Below are 24,947 nucleotides of genomic sequence, written 5' to 3'. Positions count from 1 at the left end.
AATATCCAAACAGCCAATCATGTGGCAGTAACTCAATGCATAAAAGCATGTGGACATGCCCGAGAGGTTCAGTTGTTGTTCAGAGCGAACATCAGAATGGGGAAGACATGTGATCTAAGTGACTGACTGTGGAACGATTCTCTGATGGGGTGGTGTGAATGTGATGGGGTGGGGTGCAGAAGCTGCTGATCTCCTGGGATTTTCACGCACAGCAGTTTCTAGAGTTTATAGAGAATGGTGCGCAAAACAAAAGCTCATCCAATCAGCAATAGGAAGGCGGCAGAAGCTCAGATAACCACGTGTTACAACAGTGGTGTGCAGAAGAGCACCTCCGAATGCACAACGCATCAGACCTTGAAGTGGATGGGCTACAGCAGAGGAAGGCTGCGAACAAAGTGGCCACTGACTGTAGATCAACTGGGAAAGTGGGCCAAGGAACAGCAAATGGACAGGTGCATTTTGGGAAGTTAAACCAGAGCAGGATATACACAGTGAATGGACAGAGCCCTGGGCAGTGTTATAGACAGTAAATCACCAATCCCTGAATGTGACAACACTGGTGGACGATGTGGTGAATAAGGCATGTAGCGCCCTTGCCTTTTTCCGTCAGGCCACTGAATAATAGAATTGGGCTGTTATGTTATGGCAGTATGAGACATCGTTGAGACCCTACCTGGATAAGTGTGTGCAATTCTGGTTTTCACACGATAGGAAGGGCATGATTAAACTAGAGAGAATGCAGATATTCACAAGGTTGTTGCTTGGACTAGAGGGCTTGAAACTGGATGGACTGGCCCCTGTTTTCAGGAGTGAAGGAGGCTGAGTGGTGACCTTAGGTGACATAGCCAGTCATTTGCTCAGTGTAAGAGAGTCTGGAGGTAGAGGGCACAGGTTTTGGATGAGAAGGGAGGAACTTAAACATGATCTCAGAGTCAAACTTTTGACATGGGATGGTAGGTATATGGAAAAAGTGGCCAGAGGATGTGGTAGAGGCAGGTGCACTTAAGATGATTGTGTTACGTACCCCGTAACTGGGTTGCCAAACCAGCAGAAATGGATCACTCAGTTGGAGTCTGGATTACTAGAACTAAGAAAGTTTTATTAAAGAAACAAGCAACACAGTACTCTAATCAAAAGGATAATGAATGCAACAGTTCAGCAATGATAAACATACATGTACACAGAATTAAGATAACAGGATCAATCAAGCTCTATCGTTGTCTAGGGGTAAATGACCAGTTTCAAAGTAACGCAAAGTTCAGTTCAGTTCACAGTAATCGCTGCCATGATGATGGACAGTGGGGGGGGGGAGAGGAGAGAGAGAGCAAAAACGAATGAATATTCAAGGCTTCCACACACAGACCTTCGCAGTCAGCTTTCGGGCGAGTCCTTTGTGATGTCATCTGAGGTCACCGACCGTGACCCCTCCGTTTCCAGACACGATCGTTTCCCTGCGCTGAACCTGGCACCCAGGCAATGGCGGACACACACCGGGTTCCCGCTGATCGTACCTTTCCACCCTGTGCGTTGTCCGGTACTTCCCACCGACTTGTGAGAGACGCACCGCTTCCAGGGTCTCGTTACCTCGGGTGTCGTGTGTGACCTGCCTTAGTGAACCTGTCCCTTTTTATCCCCCTGCTGGGGTATCGCCTGTCCATCACTTCAAACAGTTCAGGGTTCAAAGGGGGAGCCGCTCTAAACAGCTCTCTCCCGTCCCTTCATTACACATCTCCAAATGCTGCTCCATTGTTTTCCTTATCTCTCTCTCTCCTGAAGACAGCTGGCAGACCAACTGCTGATTCCACAGGACAGCTAACAACTTAATCTATGTGTATTCCTGTCACACTTCCCCCCTTTAAGGATTTTTACCGGGGGGTAAAAATTACAAACATGAATACATTATTTGATACACACACAAATATACATCGTTATCAGCTATTTGGCTAATACAGCGAATTTGAAGTTGTCAACACCTGACAGACAGTTAGCCATCACATTTTCTGTTCCTTTTATATGTGTTGTTAATAATCCCTTAGACCAGGCTCCAACTTAGCAAACTTCATAGTGGCCAAAAACACTGATGAATTGCAATCAATGTAACCTCTCATTTGGTTTTTGTCCCGGACCACAATAACAAGGGTCGTCCCATTCCGACTTAGTCTTCTCTCGCAAGGGCTTAGTAGGAGGGGGAGGGGTAGTGACCGCAGAGTTATTGCAAAACTTCCTACAGTACCCCACCATCTCCAAGAGCCTTCTGAGGGCCCTCTTGTCTGTCGGGGTTGGGAGGTCAGCGATAGCCTGCACTGTAGCTTGCATCGCTGCCTGCTGCCCCTGTGTCACCACAATTCCCAGGTAAGTGACCTTCGTGTGGCTGAACTAATTTTTTTCAAGGTTCACTATCGAGCTGGCTTCAGACAGCCATATTAAATTGCCAATACACACCTCTGTGTTCGTCAGCCCTTTAGTCACTGAATTACTCATTCTATATGGATGTTGCTTGCTAGTCTGACCTATTGCAACAGACACCACCCAACGTCCCAGTTCTTTGCATCGCCTCGGGACAATCAAACACACGGGTGTGAGTCGTTTAATTACTTCTCCTAAAGAGTCGCTTTGTTCGGGGATTAAGGGAAAGACCTTATCAGCAGACCTGGCCAAAACAATAGCCTTCTCCCATCTGGTCGATACCATACTCATCTTTTCAAAATGGTTTTTTCCTCTTATCAGGGGGACCCTAGCTTCATTGATTTCCGCGCTAACATCGACTAGGTTTGTTAGCATATCAAAAGCCTGTGACCGTCTCAATTCGCGTCTGTCATAATCAATAACATCCTTCCTCCTGGGCAGCTGGTAAACCTCTTTCATGATTCCACCAACTGTTTCCTCCAGCACCGCAAAATGTCCACCGGGGGGTACTTTGTGGGCCAGGTTAAAAACCTCATCCCCATAACTCTTTTGCACCACCCCCCATTCCTCATCTGCGGGCACAGTACTTGGTCTCCCTTGCTTTCTTAGCACTTCCTCCTCCACACAATAGCCTACTAGTTCCCTTGTCAAGTCTGTGTCAGAGAGAGCTGTCTCTGCCAAAGCCATCAGCCCCTCGTCTCGCTCCTGCGTCTGCACAAATTCTTTCCTGGCTACTGCTAAGTCTGTCTCAGCTCCCTCACTACCTCTTGTCTCACTACACTCCTTCTTTTCATTTTCTACCCCCTTCTCGTACAAGGTTGGCAGAAACGTCTCAACTAAATTTACTACCGCAGCCCCGTGATGAACCTGTGAGTCCATGGGCGGGGCCTCAATGCTGGCAGGCTGACCTGTCAATCTCACGACTGGGAACACGATTCCCCCGGCGACGTCATTACCGAGCAAGACTTCCACGCCTTTCATCGGTAATTCGGACCTCACCCCGATCGTGACTAGTCCAGAGACCAGGTTGCTTTGTAAGTGTATCTGGTGCAAAGGGACTGACTCTGTCCCTTCCCCAACACCTTTGACCTTTACCTCCCCAGTCTGGGTGTCTGGGCTAAACTCTAATACACTCTTCAGTATCAGTGACTGACACGCTCCCGTGTCTCTCCAGATCCGCACTGGAACTGGTTTTAACCCCTCCTTCACTGACACCAATCCAGCTGAGATAAACTTCTCGCGCCCTTCCTGAACTTTGGCAGACCTGTCCTTCCCTAGCGGTTCATTTACCAGCTCGATGCAGCCAGTCAAAATCGCTGTTTTCCCTTTTCCCGTCTCCTTCTTTGGGGCAAAGCACCTGGACGCAAAGTGTCCGACTTTCCCGCAATTATAACGGACGACCCCAGGAGACTTCCTACCAGACTGCTCCCGGTCTACCTTATCCTTCTCACTAGTCCCCGGCTTACTTTCTGACTTTTCTGGCGGACTCTCCCCGCCGTCCTGACTACCCTTCTGGTAACCTTTACTCGGGGAAAACTTCATTTTATGCATCAACGCATACTCATCCGCCAACTTAGCAGTTGCGGCTAACGTGGCTGCCTCTTTCTCATCTAGGTAGGGTCTCATACCCTCAGGGACACAACCTTTAAACTGCTCAATCAGGATCAGCTGCAGCAGTCTGTCATAATCCCCCTCTACCCCCTTCGAGGCGCACCAACGCTCACAATATGTCTGCATCTCACGGGCAAGCTCTAAATACGTGCGGTCCCACTGCTTCCTCGCATTCCGGAACCTCTGCCGGTATGCCTCCGGGACCAACTCATAAATCCTGAGGATGGCCTCTTTCACCACCTCATACCTCTGGGCATCTTCCGCGGACAAAGCGGAGTAAGCTTGTTGGGCTTTCCCTTTCAGTACACTCTGAAGTAAAACAGCCCACTTATCCCTCGGCCAGTCCTGACTTGTAGCAACTTTTTCGAAATGGAGAAAGTACCGATCCACGTCGGTATCGTCAAATGGGGGAACCAGCCTAACCTCCTGGGTCGCCCGGAACCCTCCACCTTGGTTCGGCATGGGCCTCTGCTCTGCCCTTATCCTTAACTTCTCCAGCTCGAATTCCCTTTCCCTCTGTTTCTTCTCTCGCTCCAGCTGTCTCTCTCTCTCTCTCTCTCTCTCTCTCTCTCTCCTGCCTTTTTAACTCTCTCTCTTTCTCCCGCCTTTCTAACTCTGCCTTCTGCCTTTCTAACTGCTTCTCTTCGTGTTCTAACTGCCGTACCCGGAACTCGTGCTCGAGTCTCAGTTTTTCAAGCTGTACCTGTACCGCGTCTCCAGCAGGTTTTTCAATAGACACCACCCCCAGCTCGCCTTGGGGAAACACACCTTTAGATACGTAGTGCTCTACGATAGCTCTGTGTATCTCCTCTCTCCTCATTGTCGACTTCCCCTTAGCAAGGTTCAACAGTTTGGCCACAGCTACCAATTCCGATTTCCTGGCATCCTCTAATGCCTCCAAGGTCGGCGCCTTTATAAATTCCTCAGCCTCCATTTCTGCTGTTGGTCTTTTCTTTCTTTCGGGAATTTTGACCCAATCAATTTACTCCGTCCCAAATTTAGCGTTCAAAATCCCGGACGAGCCCCCACTTATGTTACGTACCCCGTAACTAGGTTGCCAAACCAGCAGAAATGGATCACTCAATTGGAGTCTGGATTACTAGAACTAAGAAAGTTTTATTAAAGAAACAAGCAACACAGTACTCTAATCAAAAGGATAATGAATGCAACAGTTCAGCAATGATAAACATACATGTACACAGAATTAAGATAACAGGATCAATCAAGCTCTATCGTTGTCTAGGGGTAAATGACCAGTTTCAAAGTAACGCAAAGTTCAGTTCAGTTCGCAGTAATCGCTGCCGTGGCGATGGACAGTGGGGGGGGGGGGGGGGAGAGGAGAGAGAGAGAGCAAAAACGAATGAATATTCAAGGCTTCCACACACAGACCTTCGCAGTCAGCTTTCGGGCGAGTCCTTTGTGATGTCATCTGAGGTCACCGACCGTGACCCCTCCGTTTCCAGACACGATCGTTTCCCTGCGCTGAACCTGGCACCCAGGCAAGGGTGGACACACACCAGGTTCCCGCCGATCGTACCTTTCCACCCTGTGTGTTTATGGCCTGGTACTTCCCACCGACTTGTGAAAGACACACTGCTTCCAGGGTCTTGTTACCTCGGGTGTCGTGTGTGACCTGCCTTAGTGAACCTGTCCCTTTTTATCCCCCTGCTGGGGTATCGCCTGTCCATCACTTCAAACAGTTCAGGGTTCAAAGGGGGAGCCACTCTAGACAGCTCTCTCTCCCGTCCTTTCGTTACACATCTCCAAATGCTGCTCCATTGTTTTCCTTATCTCTCTCTCTCCTGAAGACAGGTGGCAGACCAACTGCTGATTCCACAGGACAGCTAACATCTTAATCTATGTGTATTCCTGTTACAATTGTAAGATACTTATTCATGGATAGGAAAGGTTTGGAAAGACAAGGTTCAAATTCAGGCAAATGGGACTAGCTCAGTGGGTACGGACAATATGGGGCCAAAGGGCCTGTTTCTCGTATGACTTCTTTGCCCACTCTCCTAACCTGCCCAGGTCCTTCGGCAGACTCCCTGCCTCTGCAACACTACCTGCCCCTCCACCTACCTTTGTATCGTCTTCACTCTTGGCCACAATGCCCTCATCCAGGTGATTAATAATAGGGGCAATTAAGAGGCTCTTATTTAGCACACGGATGTAAGAAAAATGGGTGATGGGCTGTGTAGGAGGGAGGAGTTAGCTTGATCACAGAGTAGGGTTGTATAGGTCACCACAGCATTGTGGGCAGCAGGGCCTGCACGGTACCGTTCTACTTCTTCCTCTCTCCACGGGTTCTTTTCCTTATCTGATCTCAGTCCTGCTGCAGGGTTTTGAATTGAAATGTTGGAAGCTATTTGATGAAATGACACCTAAGAATGTAGAGTTTTGGATTGTATATATGATATTTATGAATTGTTTATTTTTGAAATCAGTCTTCCCAGGCACAGGTCCTGCTTCACCCACTGTGTTTCTCCAGCAGATTCTTCATTGCTCCTTAAGATCAGCTGTGCAGACGTGAGAGCTTACTCTGTTCACTTTTGACTTTTCCTAGGATGTCAAGGAAAGGTAGAACTATTATCTTCTCAATCCATCAGCCGAGGTACGCTATCTTCAAGCTGTTTGGCAGTTTGACACTGCTGGCCAATGGCAGACTGGTGTTTCACGGTCCATCCAAAATGGCACTGGACTATTTCTCTTCAATTGGTGAGCTTTCTGATAATTGACCAATGGTTTATTACTGAGATTTTAGCTCAGAAGGTCAGATGCACTTAACCAGACCAATGAGATCTCATTCCACTTTAGTTTTGTTATAAAGTTCAGCTCAATTCTACCAGTTTACTGACGGTGCAAAGACGCTCAGTGCTCACTTTATTGGGTACACCCGTACCACTACTTAAGCACATCACCCCTACTGAGGCACAGGCCGCCAACAGCGGCTCGCCAGAGACCTCTGTCGTGGGCTAAAGGGTGATCGGCCCTGTGGCTTCCGCTTTTACTACACGACTTCATACGTCTTCCAGGCAAAGATCTTTCCTCTCCCAGGGATGAGGTCGTTGGAGCTCCTGTTGGCATATCTGTAGCTCTGGGTTTTTACAGGATGGGGTTGCTAGCCAAGATGCCCAACCCTCCTCCTCTTGCAGCTGGGCTTTGAGTTGCCCACCTGCTTGTTAATGCAAATATGCAAATACAGGAGATACCTAATAAAGTGACAACTCCTCCCTTGGAGGGTCAGACACCCTGAGCCAATAGGCTGGTCCTGAACTTATTTCCTGGCATAATTTACATATTACTATTTAATTATTTATGGTGCACTGTAACGAAAACCAATTTCCCTAGGGATCAATAAAGTATGACTATGACTATAGTGGATCTGAATTTCCTGGGGATATTGTTCCAAGAGGAGGGGTCTACAGAGTTAGCATGAACGTAATTCCTAGTTCTGTATTAGTCCCTGGATAACCCCAGGAGCCTGTGATCAGGAGGGATACTGCACCGATTATAACATCAGACTGATTTGATGGTTCATAGATCGATTAATCATTGAGAAGTATTATCTGCCAGCAGTGACTAGTCAGATTAAACAAGCAGTTTTATTTTATGGGTGAGTGTGTTCTCTTGTTTTAATTTACTATTCCTCCTGTAATATTAAACAGGATACAATTGTGAGGCGTTTAACAACCCTGCTGATTTTTTTCTGGACATCATCAATGGAGACTCAACTGCAATGTGCACACAACCTCTTACAGAAATTGATCCAGGTACGGTGTGCCTTAATTTTAGCTGGTTGTTTAAAGTACTTTATTAACCACACTGGGCATGTTAACTGCTGTCTTTCAGGTGTTTAACTCTTTTTCTCTTTTAAAGTCATGTCCTTGCCTAAAATAAAAATGCCTAATTAGCAGTATGAAGCATTCTGACCCAGCTCTATCCAATACTGGGTGAAGGTAAAGAAACATCCATCTTGTCAGATCAGAAAGGCTCCATGGCCTGGAGGTGACTTGTTTAAAAATTTATTTGTGAAGTGCAGGCATCATTGAAAAATTTGGCATTTTAATGTATATTTAGTTATCGGAAAAGATGGGCTGGGAACACCTATCGAACTACTGTAGAGAAAGCTTGATACAGTATAACTCACAACATTGCTGGGCCACTTTAAAGAGCAGTTAAACATCAACAGCACTAGATAGTATTATTTAAAGTTCAAAGTTCAAATTTATTATCAACGTACATATAGGTCACCACGTAGAACCCTGAGATTCGTTTTCCTACAGGCAATCACAGTATCTACAGAGAAACACAATAAAAATGGACAATCAGTCAATGTGCAAAAGACAATAAACTGTGCAAATACAAAAAGAGAAAATATCAGAATAATCATAAATAAATAAACAATAAATATTTGAGAACATGAGTTGTAGAGTCCTTGAAATTGAGTCCATAGATTGTGGAACCATTTCGGTGTAGGGTGAGTGAAGTAATCCATTCTGGTTCAAGAGCCTGATGGTTGAGGGGTAATAACTGTTCCTGAACCTGATGGCATGGGTCTTGAGGCTCCTGTACCACCTTCCTGATGGCAGCAGCAATAAGAAAGCATAGCCTGGATGTCGGAGGTCCTTGATGAGGGATGCTGCTTTCTTGCAATGGCACACCTTGTAGATGGAGGGCTTTACACGTGAAGGACTGGGCTATATCGACTATATTTTGTAGGCTTTTCCGTTGAAGGGCATTTGTGTTTCGATACCAGCCCGTGATGCAACCAGTCCGTTTATGAAAGCTTCCTAGAACCCCGAATGGAAAGTCATTGTAATTTCAGAGAAGTATATAACACAAAATGTTTACTTTCAGAAAGGCTTAATGAAGCAGCAATGTTTTGAAAATGTCCATTTTATCCATTGTGTAGATATGGCCTTCATAGACAACGTCAACACTTAATGCTGTCCAATTTGCCCTTGATTTCGGTGGTTTTTTAGTACAGGAACAGGCCCTTTGGCCCACAGTGTATGCGCTGAGTATGAAACCCTCTATACCCCCTTTAAACTTTCCCCTCTCACCTTAAACCCTCGTCCTGTAATAATGGATGTTTCCACCCTGGGAAAAAGTCAACTATCCATCTTCTCATTATTTTATAAACCTCTGTCAGGTTTCTCCTCAGCCTCTGATGTTCCGGAAAGAACAATCCAAGCTCATCCCCTCTAATCCACGATGAATCTCTTCTGCACCCTCTCCCAAGGCTTGCTGTAATGCAGTGACCAGAATGCCATACACTACTCCAAATGTGACTTAACCAAAGTTTTATACGCTGGGAAAGTTGTATGTTAGGTCATTGTAGAGGGAAGCTCAGGAATGGCCACATTGCTCTGTGTGTGTGTGTGGAGACACCTTCTGACCAGGTAGTGTAAGGACACCAGATTTTCTTCTCCCAAAAAGGCAAGTCAACAAGTTTGGGTATTTAATCACTTTCAAATATTGCTGATATTTGCTTCTGGAGCAGTTTATCAGTGTAAACTGATATTGTGCTAACTAAAGAAGTTTTTCATGATTAGGAAGCCAACTTTTGATCAAGACAAAACAAGTTAGGGCTATTTCTCTAAAACTAGTAAACTGGTTTATTGTTGTCACATGTACCAAGCTACAGTGATACACTTTGTATTTTACATGCCATTCATATGAATCATTTCATCACATCGGTGCATTGAGGTAGTACAAGGGCAGCAAATAACAGAATGCAGAATGAAGTGTTAGAGTTACAAGCAAAGCGCAAGGCCAAAATGAGGTTGTGTCCACTCTTTTCGTACTGGGGATTGCGGAACAGTGTTATAACAGCAAGATAGAAGCTGTTTATGAGCCTGTGATGACTGAGGGATGACATGGTGGTTTGCCTTATGAGTATAGGATAGTTCAGCAAGGTTGACATTGGAACTGGTTTATTATTATCACATGAACCAGGGTACAATGAAAAACCAGTCTTGCAGAGACAGTATTGAAATAAAGGCATTGAGAATGTAGTGTGGGAGTCTGAGCTAACAGATTGTTATTAATAAATCCATAGGAAATTCAGGACAAACTATTGTCTGTCAAATGCGATGTGAATATGGGACTCTCTGTCACCCGCACAGGGATCTGTTCAGACAAACCAGACTTGCTTTTAAGACGAAGCTATTAAGTGAAATTCAGTAGTTGTGTGATTTATACAAAAATCACAACTGACTACATTAGGGTTGCTAATTCCCTGTGCCAGACAGGATATATCCCAGCTTCCTTACCATGGGAAGCAAGGGAAAAGATTACTGCTCCTTTTGTGATAATCTTTGTGTCTTCACTGGAGACAAGATTATTACCACATGACCAGTGACAAATGTCATTCCTTTGTTCAAGAAAGGGAGTAGGGATAACCCTGAGAATTGTAGATTAATGAGTCTTGATTTAACTGGTGGGCATGTTATTGGAGAATAATCTTAGAGACAGGATTTATGGACACTTAGAGAAGCATAGTCTGATTAGGGAGAGTCAGCATGGCTTTGTGAGGGGCAGGTCATACCTCACGGGCCTGATTGAGTTCCTCGAGAATGTGACAAAACAGATTGAAGGTAGAGCTGTGTATATGGTGTAAGGAGCTTCGTAAGGTTCCCCATGGAAGGTTCATTCGGAAAGTCAGGAGGCATGGGATTTAGAGAAATTTGGCTGTGTGGATTCAGAGTTGGCTTGCCCATTGAAAGCTGACATTGGCTGTGGATGAGGCATGCATGGATTTGATGCAGAAAGAGAAACTGAGAGGACAAGGATGACTGGATTGTGATAGAGCAAGAAAAGATGAAAAGTTTAAATTTGTCAACATTACCATTAGTGGATCATACGTACTTCTCGCTACCTCAGCAAAGTAGCCGACATAATCAAAGACCCTACTTACCCCAGACATTCTCCTTTCTCCTCACCCTCCCATTGGGCAGAAGATACAAAAGGCTGAAAGCACATAGCACCGGGCTCAATGTAGCTTTAATCCTGCTGTTATAAGACTATTGGACTGGCCCCTAGTACAATAAAATGAACTTGACCTCTCAATGTTCCTTGTTACCACCTTGCACCTTATTGTCTACTTGCATTGTACGTTCTCTGTAACCGCAACACTTTATTCTGCATCCTGGTATTACTATCTCAATGCACTGTTGCAATTCAATTGTTTACTGTCAGTTACAGTACACGTGGCCAAGTGGTTAAGGCGTTCGTCTAGTTATCTCAAGGTCACTAGTTCGAGCCTCAGCTGTGGCAGCGTGTTTGTGCCCTTGAGCAAGGCACTTAATCACACATTGCTCTATTCTGTGCGAGGAGTGGCACCCCACACAAACTTCCAATCTGCACCTTGTAAGGCATGAAAATGCCCGGCGCAGGCCTGTCATGGTCTGAGTCGACATTCCCCTCCCCTCCAGTACACTAGTGTAAAGGAGAACAAAATAATTGTTACTCAAATCCGATGCAGCACAAAAAATAACCACAATAAGGTAAAGAACACAATAATTAAAAATACATGATCAATATAAATACATAAGATAGCTTTATATAGACTGGTTGTATGTACATAAAGTGATGCTAGGTACAAGGGTATCTATATATAAGGTGACAGACAGGAAATGATAAAGTAGTGGTGGTGGATTCATAGTTAGAAGTATTGATCAGCCTTACTGCTTGGGGAGGGTAACTATTTTTGAGTCTGGTGGCCCTGGTGTGCATGCAATGTAGCCTCCTCCCTGATGGAAGTGGGACTATAACAGCCCAAAAGCAGGGAGTGTGGGATCTTTTGTAATATTGCTGGCCTTTTTCTGGCCTTTCTGTATATATGTCCTTGATGGTGCTGGTGATGTGTTGGGCAGTTTTAGCTACCCACTGGAGAGCCTTCCTGTCTACTGCAGTGCAGTTTCCCTACCATGGATTGCAGGAGTGCAGGTCTACCTTCCTTAAGGATCTCTGCTGGGATCCAGTCGGGATCAGTGACTTTGTTGCTTTTCAAGCTCCTGATGACATCATGGTGCCTTTTCATACTGGGAGGTTCTCCTATGTCTTCTCTCACAGGTCTCTGGAGTTTCGGTTAGTAACCTTTGGTTCGGAGTGCTGTCGTGGTGAAAAAGTTCTTGAAAGTGCTCTCTCCATCGAATCTTTAACAAGTTCTTCCCATCCTTTGAACATGGGGAGTTTAATCCACAGGAACTTGGACCATAGACTTCTTTAGTGGGACTGAAGAGCCATTCATTTCACCAGAGGTTGTCAGTCTCTAGATTTCTAGGGCTTTCTGAGCCCACCAGAATTCTTTAGCTTCCTCACCCTGCGCTGGACATTTGCCTTGGCTCTGGAGTAAGCTTCTCGTTTGGTCTTGCTGCCATTATCATTCTGCCAGGCACCAATGGCTTTCTTTTCTTGGAGATAAATTGTCCTATCTCTATGCTGTTATCATCAAGCCAAACTTGATGTTTTCTGGACTTGTACCTAAGATGTTTTTGCAGGTTATAGAATGTAACTCTCACTTCGACTAGCGGCTTAATATAGGGGGTGATAACCAAACTTAAGAAATCTCGTTTGGGTGGATGCTGCACAATGTGTCCCCTGTTACAAATCAGCACCCAGAAATAACAAACAGTACACAATACAGTATGCGATTAAACGATTAAGCTTTGTAATTCTTACGTTGACTATATGGTTAGTAAAGAAATTTAAAAAAAGAAAAAGGGCCCAATCTTATTAAACAGTCTGTTGTGGAAAGTTGGAGCTCACTGATAAGTCAGTCATTCACCACTGACCTCTTCCGATCATCGATGCCCTTTGGACCCTCGCTCCGAGTCCACCCCGCCCGGCGGACTACCAAATCTTTCCATTCGTGTCTTCTCTCCTCATCGCTCCTCGGCAAAAGTCCGCAAAAAAATCTCCTTCCAGATTCACAAGACAAAGCAACAAAATCCTGATTGGCTAACATGCATAACCATAGTCCTGTTATCTCCAGCCACAACCCAAACATTGCTGCTACAGAGAATCTGTTACTTCAGCAGTGAACATTACAGAAAAGCTATTACATTAGCCTTAGCAGTGAAACATTACAGAGAAACCATTACAGTGCGTTACAAGAAGATGGTGATTTAAGCAGACCCCAGTGTTCTTCAATATCTTCCAGATATTCCCATTGGAAGTTTTCCCCTAACGAGGTCTGAAGGTTCTGTTGGGTGGTAGTGTCAAGCAGGCTCTCGAGTTTTAGTCTTGGCCTGGTCTGCGACTTATGAACCCTCCTCTTTTTCATGAGTGTAATGGATGTGATTGTGCAGATCAGGTGATGATTTGTCCAGCAGTCGTCCAAGCCAATCAGGCCCTTTGTGATAGTCACTTCATGGTGGTCCCTAGCTCGGACAATGACATAGTCAATGAGATGCCACTGTTTAGTTTGGGGGTGTTTGCAAGATGCCTTGAGTTTATTGTTCACGTAGAAGAGAGTGTTTGTGATGATAAAATTGTACTCAGCACGTATGGTGAGAAGTGGTACTCCATTTGAACTGATGTTATCAATGCCTTCCTTTCCTATTGTACCCTTCCAAAGGATGAAGTCCCAACCAAACCTGGTATTGCAGTCCCCCAGGAGAATTATCTTGTTGTCCTTGGGGATGCTCCTGAGCATTGAAAGCCTCTTCATACTCATGTGAGTCTAGAGTTGTGTATAAGCACTCACTATGGTTGTCAAGCACCAAACAGATCATCATGAGATGTTGAGTGGTCCCCATAGGAAGTTCAGAAAGTTGACTGACAAGGTGGTTCTTATTGCAAACCCAACACCATAGATCCTGGGCTTGTCAGCTGCCTTCCCTTTCCAGAAGAAGATGTTAACCACGCTTTTCCTCCTTCAATTGCCCTGCACTCCTGAACCACATCCATGCCTTGCTCCTGAAGGTCTGGGAAATGGAACACCTCCCTTCCGAACTCAGGGATGCCCTATAGCGCTACCAGGGGCGCCACGGCAACGTAGCAGTTAGTGCTCAGCTCAGAGTGTCGGAGTTCAGAGTTCAATTCTGACATCATCTTTAAAGAGTCTGGACGTCCTCCCCATCAACATGAGTGTTTCATCCAGGTGCTCCAGTTTTCAAAGATGTACTGGTTATTAGGTGAAATGGTCATTGTAAATTGTCCCCTGGCTAGGCTGGGGCTAAGTCAGTGGATTGCTGGCACCATGGCTGAAAGAGCCAGAAGAGCCTATTCTGCACTAAATTGGTGGGTTGCTGGCAGCCTATTGCATGCTAAATCGGTGGGTTGCTGTCAGCATGGTTCAAAGAGCTGGAAGGGTCGACTCCACGCTGTATCTTTAAATTCCCACCCACTGTCTGTAAGGAGTTTGTACGTTCTCCCCATGATCACACAGATTCCCTCCCAAAGTCCAAAGACATACCGGTTGATAGGTTAATTGTTCATTGTAAATTGTCCTGTGATTAGGCTGGGACTGAATCAGGGGTTGCCGTGAGGCAAGGTTCAAAAGGCCAGAAGGGCTTGTTCCGAGCTGTATCTCAATAAAGTTAAAATAAAGTATATCTACTAAATGTTTACCAATATTAATAAAAACTTAAGACTCACAGATATTGCTGTTTCAAGGCCAGTTAATGAGAGGGTGAAGATGCATCTCTTTTTACTTTTCATGTTCTCGTTATCTATTGCGATTCATTTATACTTGCATTTGCACCGTTTGATGTCTTCTGTGCTCTGGTTGATCTCTCATTGATCCTGTTTACAGTTACTATTCTATAGACTTGCTGAGTTTGCCCACAGGAAAAAGTATCTCCAGGTTGTACGTGGTGACATGTATATAATCTGATAATAAATTTACTTTTTACTTTGATGTTCATACAAAACGGACTGAGCCTCTAGAAGCCAGAACACGACCCGCCTGGCATTCAAGATTGTTTAATGCCATTTACAAGTGTAAAGAGAACAAAATAATTATTCCTCCAGATCCGATGCAGCACCAAAAAGCAGACAAGATAAAGAACACAATAATAATACTGAAAAAAAACTGTAAATATAATTACATAAGGTAGCTTATTGAATGTCATTAAAGTGCTGCTAGGCTGTATATAAGGTGACAGATGGGAAATAATAAAGTAGTGGTGGAGTTAGTTGGTGGGGGTGTGGATCAGTTTTACTGCTTGGGGAAACTAACTGTTTTAGAGTGTGGTGGTTCTGGTGCGGATGCTACGTACAGTCCATGAGCAGGGTAGGTGGGATCCTTCATGATGTTACTGGCCCTTTTCCAGCACCTTTCTGTATATATGTCCTTAAATCCGGGTAGGCTGGTGTAGTTGATGCATTGGACAATTTTGACTGCCCATTGTTGGGCCTTCCTTTCGGCTGCAGTGCCGTTTCCGTACCAAGCAGTGATGCAGCTTGTTAGGATGTTCTGTACTGCACATCTGTAGAATAACGTGAGTATAGATGTGCAAAGTCCAGCTCTCTTCAGCCTGCTGAGAAAGTAGAGGTGTTGGTGAGCTTTCTTGACTGTGTAGGATGTGTTCTGAGAGGTGGTGTGTGATGTGCACATTCAGGAATTTCCACTGCTGTGCTGCCAGTATAAAGGGGGCACGAGTGATGCGCGTTCTCCTGAAGGTGGTGACCATCTCCTTTGTCTTGTTGACATTTAGGAAGAGGTGATTTGCCCGGCACCAGGCCTCAGGTTCTCCACCTCCTCTCTACAGGCTGACTCAACGTTGTTGGTAATGAGCCTCACCACTGTGTGTAATCAACGAACTTGACAATGTGAACTTGGCCGTGCGGTCATGTGTGAGCAGAGTGTACAGCGAAGGGTTCAGTGTACAGCCCTGGGGTCACCTGTGCTGAGGAAGATGGGGAGGGAGGAGCGATTGTGCACCCTGCTATCTGAGGGCTGTTGGTGAGGAAGTCCAACACCCAGTTGCACAGTGGTGTATTTAGACCGAGGAGAAAGGAGTTTGTTGACCAAGGTCTGGGGGACAATAGTGCTGAATCGCGAGCTGAAATCCAGGAACAACATTCTAACATAAATGTACTAACACACATAAAAGTTGCTGGTGAACGCAGTAGGCCAGGCCGCATCTGTAGGAAGAGGTACAGTAGACGTTTCAGGTCAAGACCCTTCGTCAGGACTAACTGAAAGAAGAGTTAGTAAGAGATTTGAAAGTGGGAGGGGGAGGGGGAGATCCAAAATGATAGGAGAAGACAGGAGGGGGAGGGATGGAGCCAAGAGCTGGACAGTTGATTGGCAAAGGGATATGAGAGGGTCATGGGACAGGAGGCCTAGGGAGAAAGGAAGTGGGGGGGAAGGAAACCCATAGGATGGGCAATAACGGATGGGATACGAGGGGGAGGTGGGGCATTAACGGAAGTTAGAGAAGTCAATGTTCATGCCATCAGGTTGAAGGCTACCCAGACAGAATATAAGGTGTTGCTCCTCCAATCTGAGTGTTGCTTCATCTTTACAGTAGAGGAGGCCGTGGATAGACATATCAGAATGGGAATGGAATCTCTTACTAGCTCTTCTTTCAGTTAGTCCTGAAGAAGGGTCTTGGCCCGAAACGTTGACTGTACCTCTTCCCATAGTTGCTGCCTGGCCTGCTGCGTTCACCGGCAACTTTTATGTGTGTTGCCTGAAATTCCAGCATCTGCAGATTTCCTCGTATTTGCAGTTCTAACATCAATGTACTTATTTTCTTGGAACATCAGGGCATGGTGAATGACTGATGCTATGACATCTGACATAGAGCGGTTCTTTCAGTAAGCATATTGGTGAGTGTCCATTGTGGCAAGAATGGAGTGTTTGGTATGTGCCATTATCAGCCACTCAAAGCACTGATTGACATCAGTGCTTACTGGGCAGTAGTCATTTAGTTCTGAAGGTGCAGAGTTCTTTGGTACAGGGATGGCAGTGGCTGATTTGAAACGTGTGGGGACAGCAGCCTGGATGAGTGGAGTGTTGAAGATGTCTTTGAAGACATCAGTGAGCTGCTGTGCACACTCCCTGAGTGCTCAGCCTGGCATGTTGTCTGGCCCAGCTGCCCAACAAGGGTTGACTCTGCAGAGTCTTTCTCACATTTGCTTCTTTTTCAGACAGTGGCTGCTCACTTGGGAAGGGAGGGAGGAGCATTCATGGCCAGCGTTGTGTTGCATGCCTCGTAAAGGTAGTTTGGAGCACCAGGGAGAGAGGTGTCACTGATACAGTCAACACAGCTTTCCCTTACATAGTCAATAATGCCCTTGATGCCATCCACATGTGCAGGGGATTGTTCAGACAGGTGTTCCTGGACTTTTTTCTCTGTTGTCAGTCTTTGCCCTCTTGAGGCCTAAGATGAGGTTTCTCCCGGCATCCATAAGATGCCAAACTTAACTACTGGCAATAGAAAGATGGTTTCAGAGACTAGTCTTAATTTTAAGTGGACAAAGGTTTGTCACCATGGCCAGAAATGAGGTGGGGGGGGGGGGTGATACTCTAAGCCAGGCTGAAACAGAGGGGGCTGAGTACCCCCCCCCCACCCAAGCACCATGTTAGGAAATGTGCAGTTGTTGGAGAACAGAACTGAGGACCGAAGGGGTGAGATTGCTGTATCGAAGGGAAATGAGAAATTGTTGTGTTCTGTTTTACCGAGAGGTGGCTTACTCAGAGTACGCCAGATAAAGCGATCAAACCTGAAGGCTTTGTGATGGACAAGATGAACTAAACTGCTGATTCAGCAAAGGCAACAGGTGGAGGTGTGTGTTTCATAGTACTCTCTCCGTGGTGCTTGTCTGCTGTTGAACTCGTCTTCCCCCAACCTTGAACACTTAACGATCAAACGCTATCAAATTCTGTTTACCAAGAGAGTTCTCCTCCATGATCCTGACCGCAATTTAAATAAAACCATTGGCCGACTGTAATCAGACACTTGAGATACTGCACAATGCCATCACCAAACAAGAATCCCCACCCCGATGCATTTCAAACCATAGTCGGGGATTCTAATCAGGCTTGTGTGAAGAAATCCCTGGCTAATTACCATCAGCATATAGCCTGTAGCATCAGAGGTCCCAACACACTAGACCAGGGGTCCCCAACCTTTTTTGCACCATGGACCGGTTTAGTATTGACAATATTCTTGTGGACTGGCCAACCGGGGTGGGGTCGGGTTGCCAACAGACAAGAGTAACAGTCAAATACGGGACATTGGTGTTTACCCCGAGAAAGACTACCATAACCATGAAGCCTTGCGCGGGCACCTGTGTGCGCATGCGTGTACGTGCCGATTTTTTTCTACAAATTGTTTTTGGCGATTCTGTTCAGTGCAACTACACTGTACATACATTATTTCTTCTTTATATAAGCTGTGTATTTATCATATCATTCCTGCTTTTACTATATGTCCGTGTTATTTTAGGTTTTATGTGTTATTTGGTATAATTTGGTAGGTTATTTTTTGGGTCTGAGAACGCTCAAAAATTTTTCCCATATAAGTTCATGGTAATTGCTTCTTTGCTTTACGCCATTTCGGCATGAAAGGTTTCATAGAAACGCTTTACCTTAGCGGGGGAAATATGGGACAAGGGCAGTCCCATTTCGGACAAACCAATTTAGCCCAATATACGAGATGTCCCGGCTAATACAGGACAGTTGGCAACCCTGAGGAGTGGGGTGGTTTAAATCACAACCAGAATATAGGTGATAAGTCAAATATAAATCACTTACAAGTGGCTAATACACTCAATTTCATTTCTAAAAGGGTTTATCTAACGAATTTAATAATAAACACACAGTGCATATTTTCCTCACGTGAATATAGTGATAAGTCAATTATAAATCACTTATAAGTCAATAGCATCATAACATTTTAAGTAACGTTTGGATATTCAACACACAGCACCTATTTTCCCTGTATGAACATATAAAATCATTGCAACACACCAGTATCGCTGAATCAGTGGGAGCCCTGGGCTTGTTTCCCTGCAACAAGATGGTCCTATCGAGGGGTGATGGGAGACAGCGATACTCGAAGGGGATTCCTCATGTCCAGTCTATTCCGCAATTTAGTTTTCGTTGCATTCATTGCAGAAAACCCGGCTTCGCAGAGATATGATGTTGGAAATGGAAACAACGTTTTCAGTGCTTTCGTGGCTATCTCAGGATATTTAGCCTTGACTTTGATCCAGAATGCCGGCAGAGATGTTATGTCAAACATACTTTTCAGCCAGCTGTCATTTGCAAGCTCGAGGATTTGATCTTCTTACCGCGCTGACATGGATGACGCGTGCGTAATGACCTCGTGTGTGTTAAAGTTCAACAGTGGGCATGACAGGGAATGAGGAAAGGTGCAGCTGACTCATGTCGTTTCCTCGCGGCCCGGTAGCACATGCTTTGCAGCCCAGTGGTTGGAGACCACTGCACTAGACCACTGTTATACTAAGATAAGGAATACCTACTGTTTCATGCCCAGGCCACACTTTGGAAAATCTGATCACTTGGCTACCCGTCTCCTACCTGCATACATGCGGAGGGTAAAGGGCAAAGCTCCAGAGACTAGGACAACCAAGAAGTGGTTGCAGGAGGCAGAGGAGTGGCTACAGGGGTGCTTCAAATCAGTGGACTGGGCTGTGTAAAAGGACTCATCTGTGGATCTGAATGAATACACCATGGTTGTCACAGACTTTATAAAAAAAACTGTTGTCTAGTAGACAAGTGTGTTCGCACAAAATCATTCAGAATTTTCCCCAAAGAGAAGTCCTGGATGAACCATAAGAGCCACAATCTGCTGAGAGTGAGGTTAGAGGCATTCAAATCTGGTAACCAAGTAAGTTACAAGAGGTGCAGGTACGATCTCTGAAAAGCCACCTCACAAATGAAGTGGCATTTCTGGACTAAACTTGAATCAATGAAGGATGCTCGAGCTGTGAGGGCTTGAATGCTATCTCCTCTTACAAAGTGAAACCAAGTGACATAGGTGACAACAGCGCTTCGCTTCCAGATGAGCTCCATGCCTTCAATGCTTGTTTTTACCATCAGAACATGGAGGAGCCATCACAAACTCCCACAGCCCCAATGATCATGAGATTTCAGTCCCTGATGCCAACGTTAGAGCATCCTTCAGGAGTGTGAACCCACGGAAAGCATCCGGCCCAGTCAGGTACCTGACCATGTACTGAACAGCTGAGCTGATCAGCTGGCTCATGTGTTCACTGAGACCTTTAACCTCTTACTTCACCCGTCTGCTCTAAGCAGGCTTCAGTTATACCAGTGCCTAAGGAGAACATGGTAACCTATCTCAATGACTATCGTCCATAGTGATGAAGCATTTTGAGAGGCTGGTGATGAAACATATCAACTCCTGCCTGAGAAGCGACTTGGATCCACTCCAATTTGCATCCCGGCACAATGGGTCCACAACAGATGCTACTTAATTGGTTTTTCACTCAACCCTGGGATATCTGGACAGCTCCAATGACATATATAAGTTTGCTGACGACACCACTGTCACAGGCCGAATCAAAAGTGGTGATGAGTCAGCATATAAGAGGGAGATTAAAAATCTGGCTGAGTGGTGTCACAACAACAGCCTCGCACCCAGTGTCAGCAAGGCCAAGGAGATGATTATGACTTCAGGAGGAGGAAAGTGGAAGTCCATGAGCCAGTCCTCAGAGGTGGAGAAGATCATTAACGATAAATTCCTTGGTGTTGCCATTTTGGAGGATCTGCCCTGGGCCCAGCACATAAGTGTAATTACAAGGGAAGCACGGCAACACCTCTACCTTTGTGCATTGTTATCTGTTCTGGTTTTGCTTGTCCAGGTACCCATGAAAAACAATTACATTATGTCTTAAAATACAGTATTTTAACTTCTTGTTCTTTAATTAAAGTAACTGCAAGTGATTATTTAAAGAGTTCTGATTATAAATTTGGATAATAATACAATTAAAATTTTGTTCTTTACCAAAGTAATAGATGCTTCTTAAAGCAAAGTTAAATTTAAATTCTGTGGGTTTCATTTGAGCAACTAAAGTATTTTCTTTTTTCCTTCATAGAAAAAGGTCTTGATGAACCTGAATTAAAGAAGGAAATTACCATAGCAGAGAACTTGGAAGAAGAATTCTCCAAATCCAACTACTACACGGAGATGATGTCTGAATTAAGAAAGGTTGCTCTGGAAGAAATTGCAGACTCGACTTTAGTTTCGAGAAGGATCACCTATGCAACTTCATTCTTTCATCAATTCAAATGGGTGGCTAGACGATCATACAAAAATCTCTTGAGGAATTCCCAGGCCTCTGTTGCTCAGGTAAGATTGAAACTTCACGGTTTTAATTGTGACTTCAGAAATTTAACACCAGGGACACATAAATAAAAGCCCACTGCTGTATAAAGGCTGCCATTATGGCATTATAACAAACAAAATGCTGGAGGAACACAGCACGTCAGGCTGCATCTGTGGTCCAAAGTACAGCAGCTATTTTGGGTTGAAACCTTTCACTTGGACTGTAAAATGGAGCTGGAGGGAAGGGGCAGAGCAAGGATTGGCAAGTGGCGGTTGGGTAGAGGTGAGAAGCAGATGATGAGGCAGGGGGAGAGGGGGAGAGAGAGAGAAAGTAGCACAGAAGCGGGGAGGTAATAGGTGGAATCAACAAAGGGATGCAGTTGATGGAATCTGATAAGAGAGGAAGGTAGAGAGCATAGAATCAGATAAAGGAGGTGGGGAGAGCAGATAGGAACAGTAGGGGAGGGGAGCCATTGGGAGGAGTGTGTGGGTTAGAGGCAGATGGACTGGGTGAAGAGAAGGAAAAGTTCAAAGTGAATTTATTATCAAAGTTCATAAATGTCACCATATACAACCCTGAGAGTCATTTCCTTGCAGCATACTCAATAAACCCATCAAAGAATATTAACCATAATAGAATCAATGAAAGACCAGACCAACTTGGGCATTCAACCATTGTGCAAAAGACAGCAAACTGTGCAAATACAAAAAATAAATAATAAGTAAATAATAAATATCAAGAGCATGAGATGAAGAGTCTTTGAAAGTGACCATAGGTCATGGGAACATTAAAGTAATGAGGCAATTGAAGTTGAGTGAAGTTATTGCCTTTGGTTCAAGACCCTGATGACTGAGGGGTATTAACTGTTCCTGAACCTGGTGATGTGAGTCCTGAAGCTCCTGTACCACCTTCTCCATGGCAGCAGAAAGGAGAGAGCCTGGCCTGGTTGCTGGGGGTCCCTGATGATGGATGCTGCTTTTCTGCAACAACACTTTGTGTAGATGTGCTCAGTTGTGGGGAAGGCTTTACCTGTGATGGGCTGGGCTGTATCCACTACTTTTTGCAGGACTTTCCATTCAAGGGCATTGGTGTTTCAAGACCAGGCTGTGATACAGCCAGTCAATATACCACACATCTATAGAAGTTTGTCTGTGTTTTAGATGTTATGCCAAAGCTTTGTAAACTCCTCAGGAAGTAGAGGCACTGTGTTGCTTTCTTTGTAATTACACTTGTGTGCTGGGCCCAGCACAGGTCTCCTGAAATGATAAGGGAAGGAGAATGTTGACTCAGACCATGAGAGGCCTGCGTTTTCATGCCTTACAAGGCACAGATTGGAAGATTGAAATGATAAGACAGGAATTTAAAGTTGCTGACCCTCTCTACCTCTGATCCTCCAAATAAGACTGACTTATGAACCTCTGGTTTCCTCTTCCTGAAGTCAATAATCATCTCCTTGGTCTTACTAACATTGAGTAAGATGTTGTGTGGCATCACTCAGCCAGATTTTCAATCGCCCTCCTGAAAGAGAGTGAAGATGGGCTGGGAGTGGAGTGTAGAAGAACTGGGTAGATCTGGAAGGGAGAAAAGGGACAGAGGGGAGCAGGTTAATTGGAGAACAGAGTTGGGAGGCGTGGTGTGAAAATGGGAGATGACTGCTGGCGAGAGAGACACAGGAACATAAAGTGCTACCATTGCTGGATTTGGAGAAGGAGCTGAGAATGGGCATCATAGGGAGGGGTGAATGACAGTTACTTACCTGTAATTGGTGTTTAGTACATGGTTTTCGGGAGAGTTCTGGCAAGAGTTAATAGTGTACCACCTGAGTCTTTAGTGATCTATTATCCATTGCCTGGATCTGGAGCAACAGAGCTACTCCTTGTTGGCTGTGCTGCAAGCTGGTGACCTTTGTCCTACCAATTCTTACCCCAGACATTATATTTCTGAATGTCCTGAACGTTATAAGACAATAAGAGATAAGTTGAGTCTGTTCCACCGTCTCATCATGGCTGATCCAATTTTCCTCTCAGCCCCAATCTCCTGCCTTCTCCCTGTGTCCCTTAATGCCTTGACCAATCAAGAATTTAGCAACCTCTGCCTTAAATATACATAAAGACTTGGCCTCCATAGCTACCTGTGTCAAAGAATTCCATAGATTCACCACTCTCTGGCTAAAGAAATACCTCGTCACCTTCAGTCTAAAAGGACGGCCCTCTATTCTCAGTCTGTGTCCTCTGGTCTTAGACTGTCCCACCACAGGAAACATCCTCTCCACATGCACTCGATCAAGGCCTTCCACCATTCAATAGTGTCACCCCTCATTCTTCTGAATTCTAGTGAATACAGATCCACAGCCACCAAATGCTCCTCATATGACAAGCCATTCAATCCTGGAATCATTTTCATGAATCTACTTTGAACGCTCTCCAGTTTCAGGACATCCTTTCCCAGATTAGGGGCTCAAACCTGTTCACAATACTCCAGGTGATGGCTCACCGAGCTTTATAAAGTTTCCTTGCTTTTATATTCTAGTCCTCTTGAAATGAATGCTAGCATTGCATTTGCCTTCCTCACCACAGTCTCAGCCTGCAAATTAACCTTTAAGGAATCCTGCACAAGGACTCCCAAGTTCCTTTGCACCTCAGTTTTTTTGTATTTTCACTCCATTTATTTCTTCTACTAAAGTGCATGACTGTACACTTCCCAACTTTGTCTTCCATCTGTCATTTCTTTGCCCATTCTCCAAATCTGTTTTAAGTTCTTCTGTAGTCTCTCTACTTCCTCAAAACAACCTGCCTCTCTAGCTATCTTCATATTCATATTGTCTGCAAACTTTGCAACAAAGCCATTCAAATCATTGATATACAATGTAAAAATAATCGGTCCCAACACAGACCCCTGTGGAACACCACTAGTCACTGGCGGCCAACCAGAAAGGCTCCCTTTATTCCCACTCCTTGCCTCTTGCCGATTAGCCACTGTTTTATCCATGCTAGAATCTTTCCTGTAATGCCATGGGCTTGTAGCTTGTTAAGCAGTCTCATGTATGGCACCTTATCAAAATCCTTTCTGAAAATCCAAGCATACTGCATCAGCAAGTTCTCCTTTGTCTATCCTACTTGTTATTTCTTCATAGAATTCCAACAGATTTGTCCGGCAGGATCTTCCCTTGAGGAAACTATGCTGACTACACCTATTTTATCATGTGCTTCCAGTTACCCTGAGACCTCATCCTTAATAATCAACTCCAACACCTTCCCAACCACTGAGGTCAGACAAACGCCTATAGTTTCCTTACTTCTGCCTCTCAAATGTGGAATAACACTTGCAATTTTCCAATCTTCCAGAACCATTCCAGAATCTAGTGATTCTTGAAAGATCGTTACTAATGCCTCCACGATCTCTTCGGCCACCTCTTTCAGAACTCTGGGGTGTACACCATTTGGTCCAGGTGACCTATCTACCTTCAGACCTTACAGTTTCCCAAGAACCTTCTCTCTAGTTATGGTAACTTCACACATTTCATGCCCTGGAACCTCATCCATACTGCTAATGTCTTCCACAGTGAAGACTGATGCAAAATACTTATTCAGTTTGTCTGTTATTTCTTGGTCCCCCATTACTACCTCTCCAGCATCATTTTCCAGCGTCCAATATCC

At 44.9% G+C, this 24,947-nt stretch overlaps 1 protein-coding gene across 1 annotated transcript in view; it reads left to right on the top strand.

Annotated features, from left to right (window-relative positions):
• The window catches only part of abcg2a (ATP-binding cassette, sub-family G (WHITE), member 2a), a 97,071-nt gene that overhangs the window by 51,561 nt on the left and 20,563 nt on the right, over window positions 1-24,947 (top strand). The window contains exons 7-9 of the mRNA XM_072256483.1: window positions 6,581-6,732; window positions 7,683-7,787; window positions 21,061-21,314. Coding sequence (XP_072112584.1) covers window positions 6,581-6,732; window positions 7,683-7,787; window positions 21,061-21,314 — 511 coding nt within the window. The remainder of the gene's footprint in view (window positions 1-6,580; window positions 6,733-7,682; window positions 7,788-21,060; window positions 21,315-24,947) is intronic.

The sequence above is a fragment of the Mobula birostris genome, chromosome 4 (genome assembly GCF_030028105.1).
Source record: "Mobula birostris isolate sMobBir1 chromosome 4, sMobBir1.hap1, whole genome shotgun sequence".
In the NCBI taxonomy this organism is placed as follows: domain Eukaryota; kingdom Metazoa; phylum Chordata; class Chondrichthyes; order Myliobatiformes; family Myliobatidae; genus Mobula; species Mobula birostris.
The sequence above is the reverse complement of the archived record's forward strand: the minus strand, read 5'-3'. Positions and strand labels throughout refer to the sequence as shown.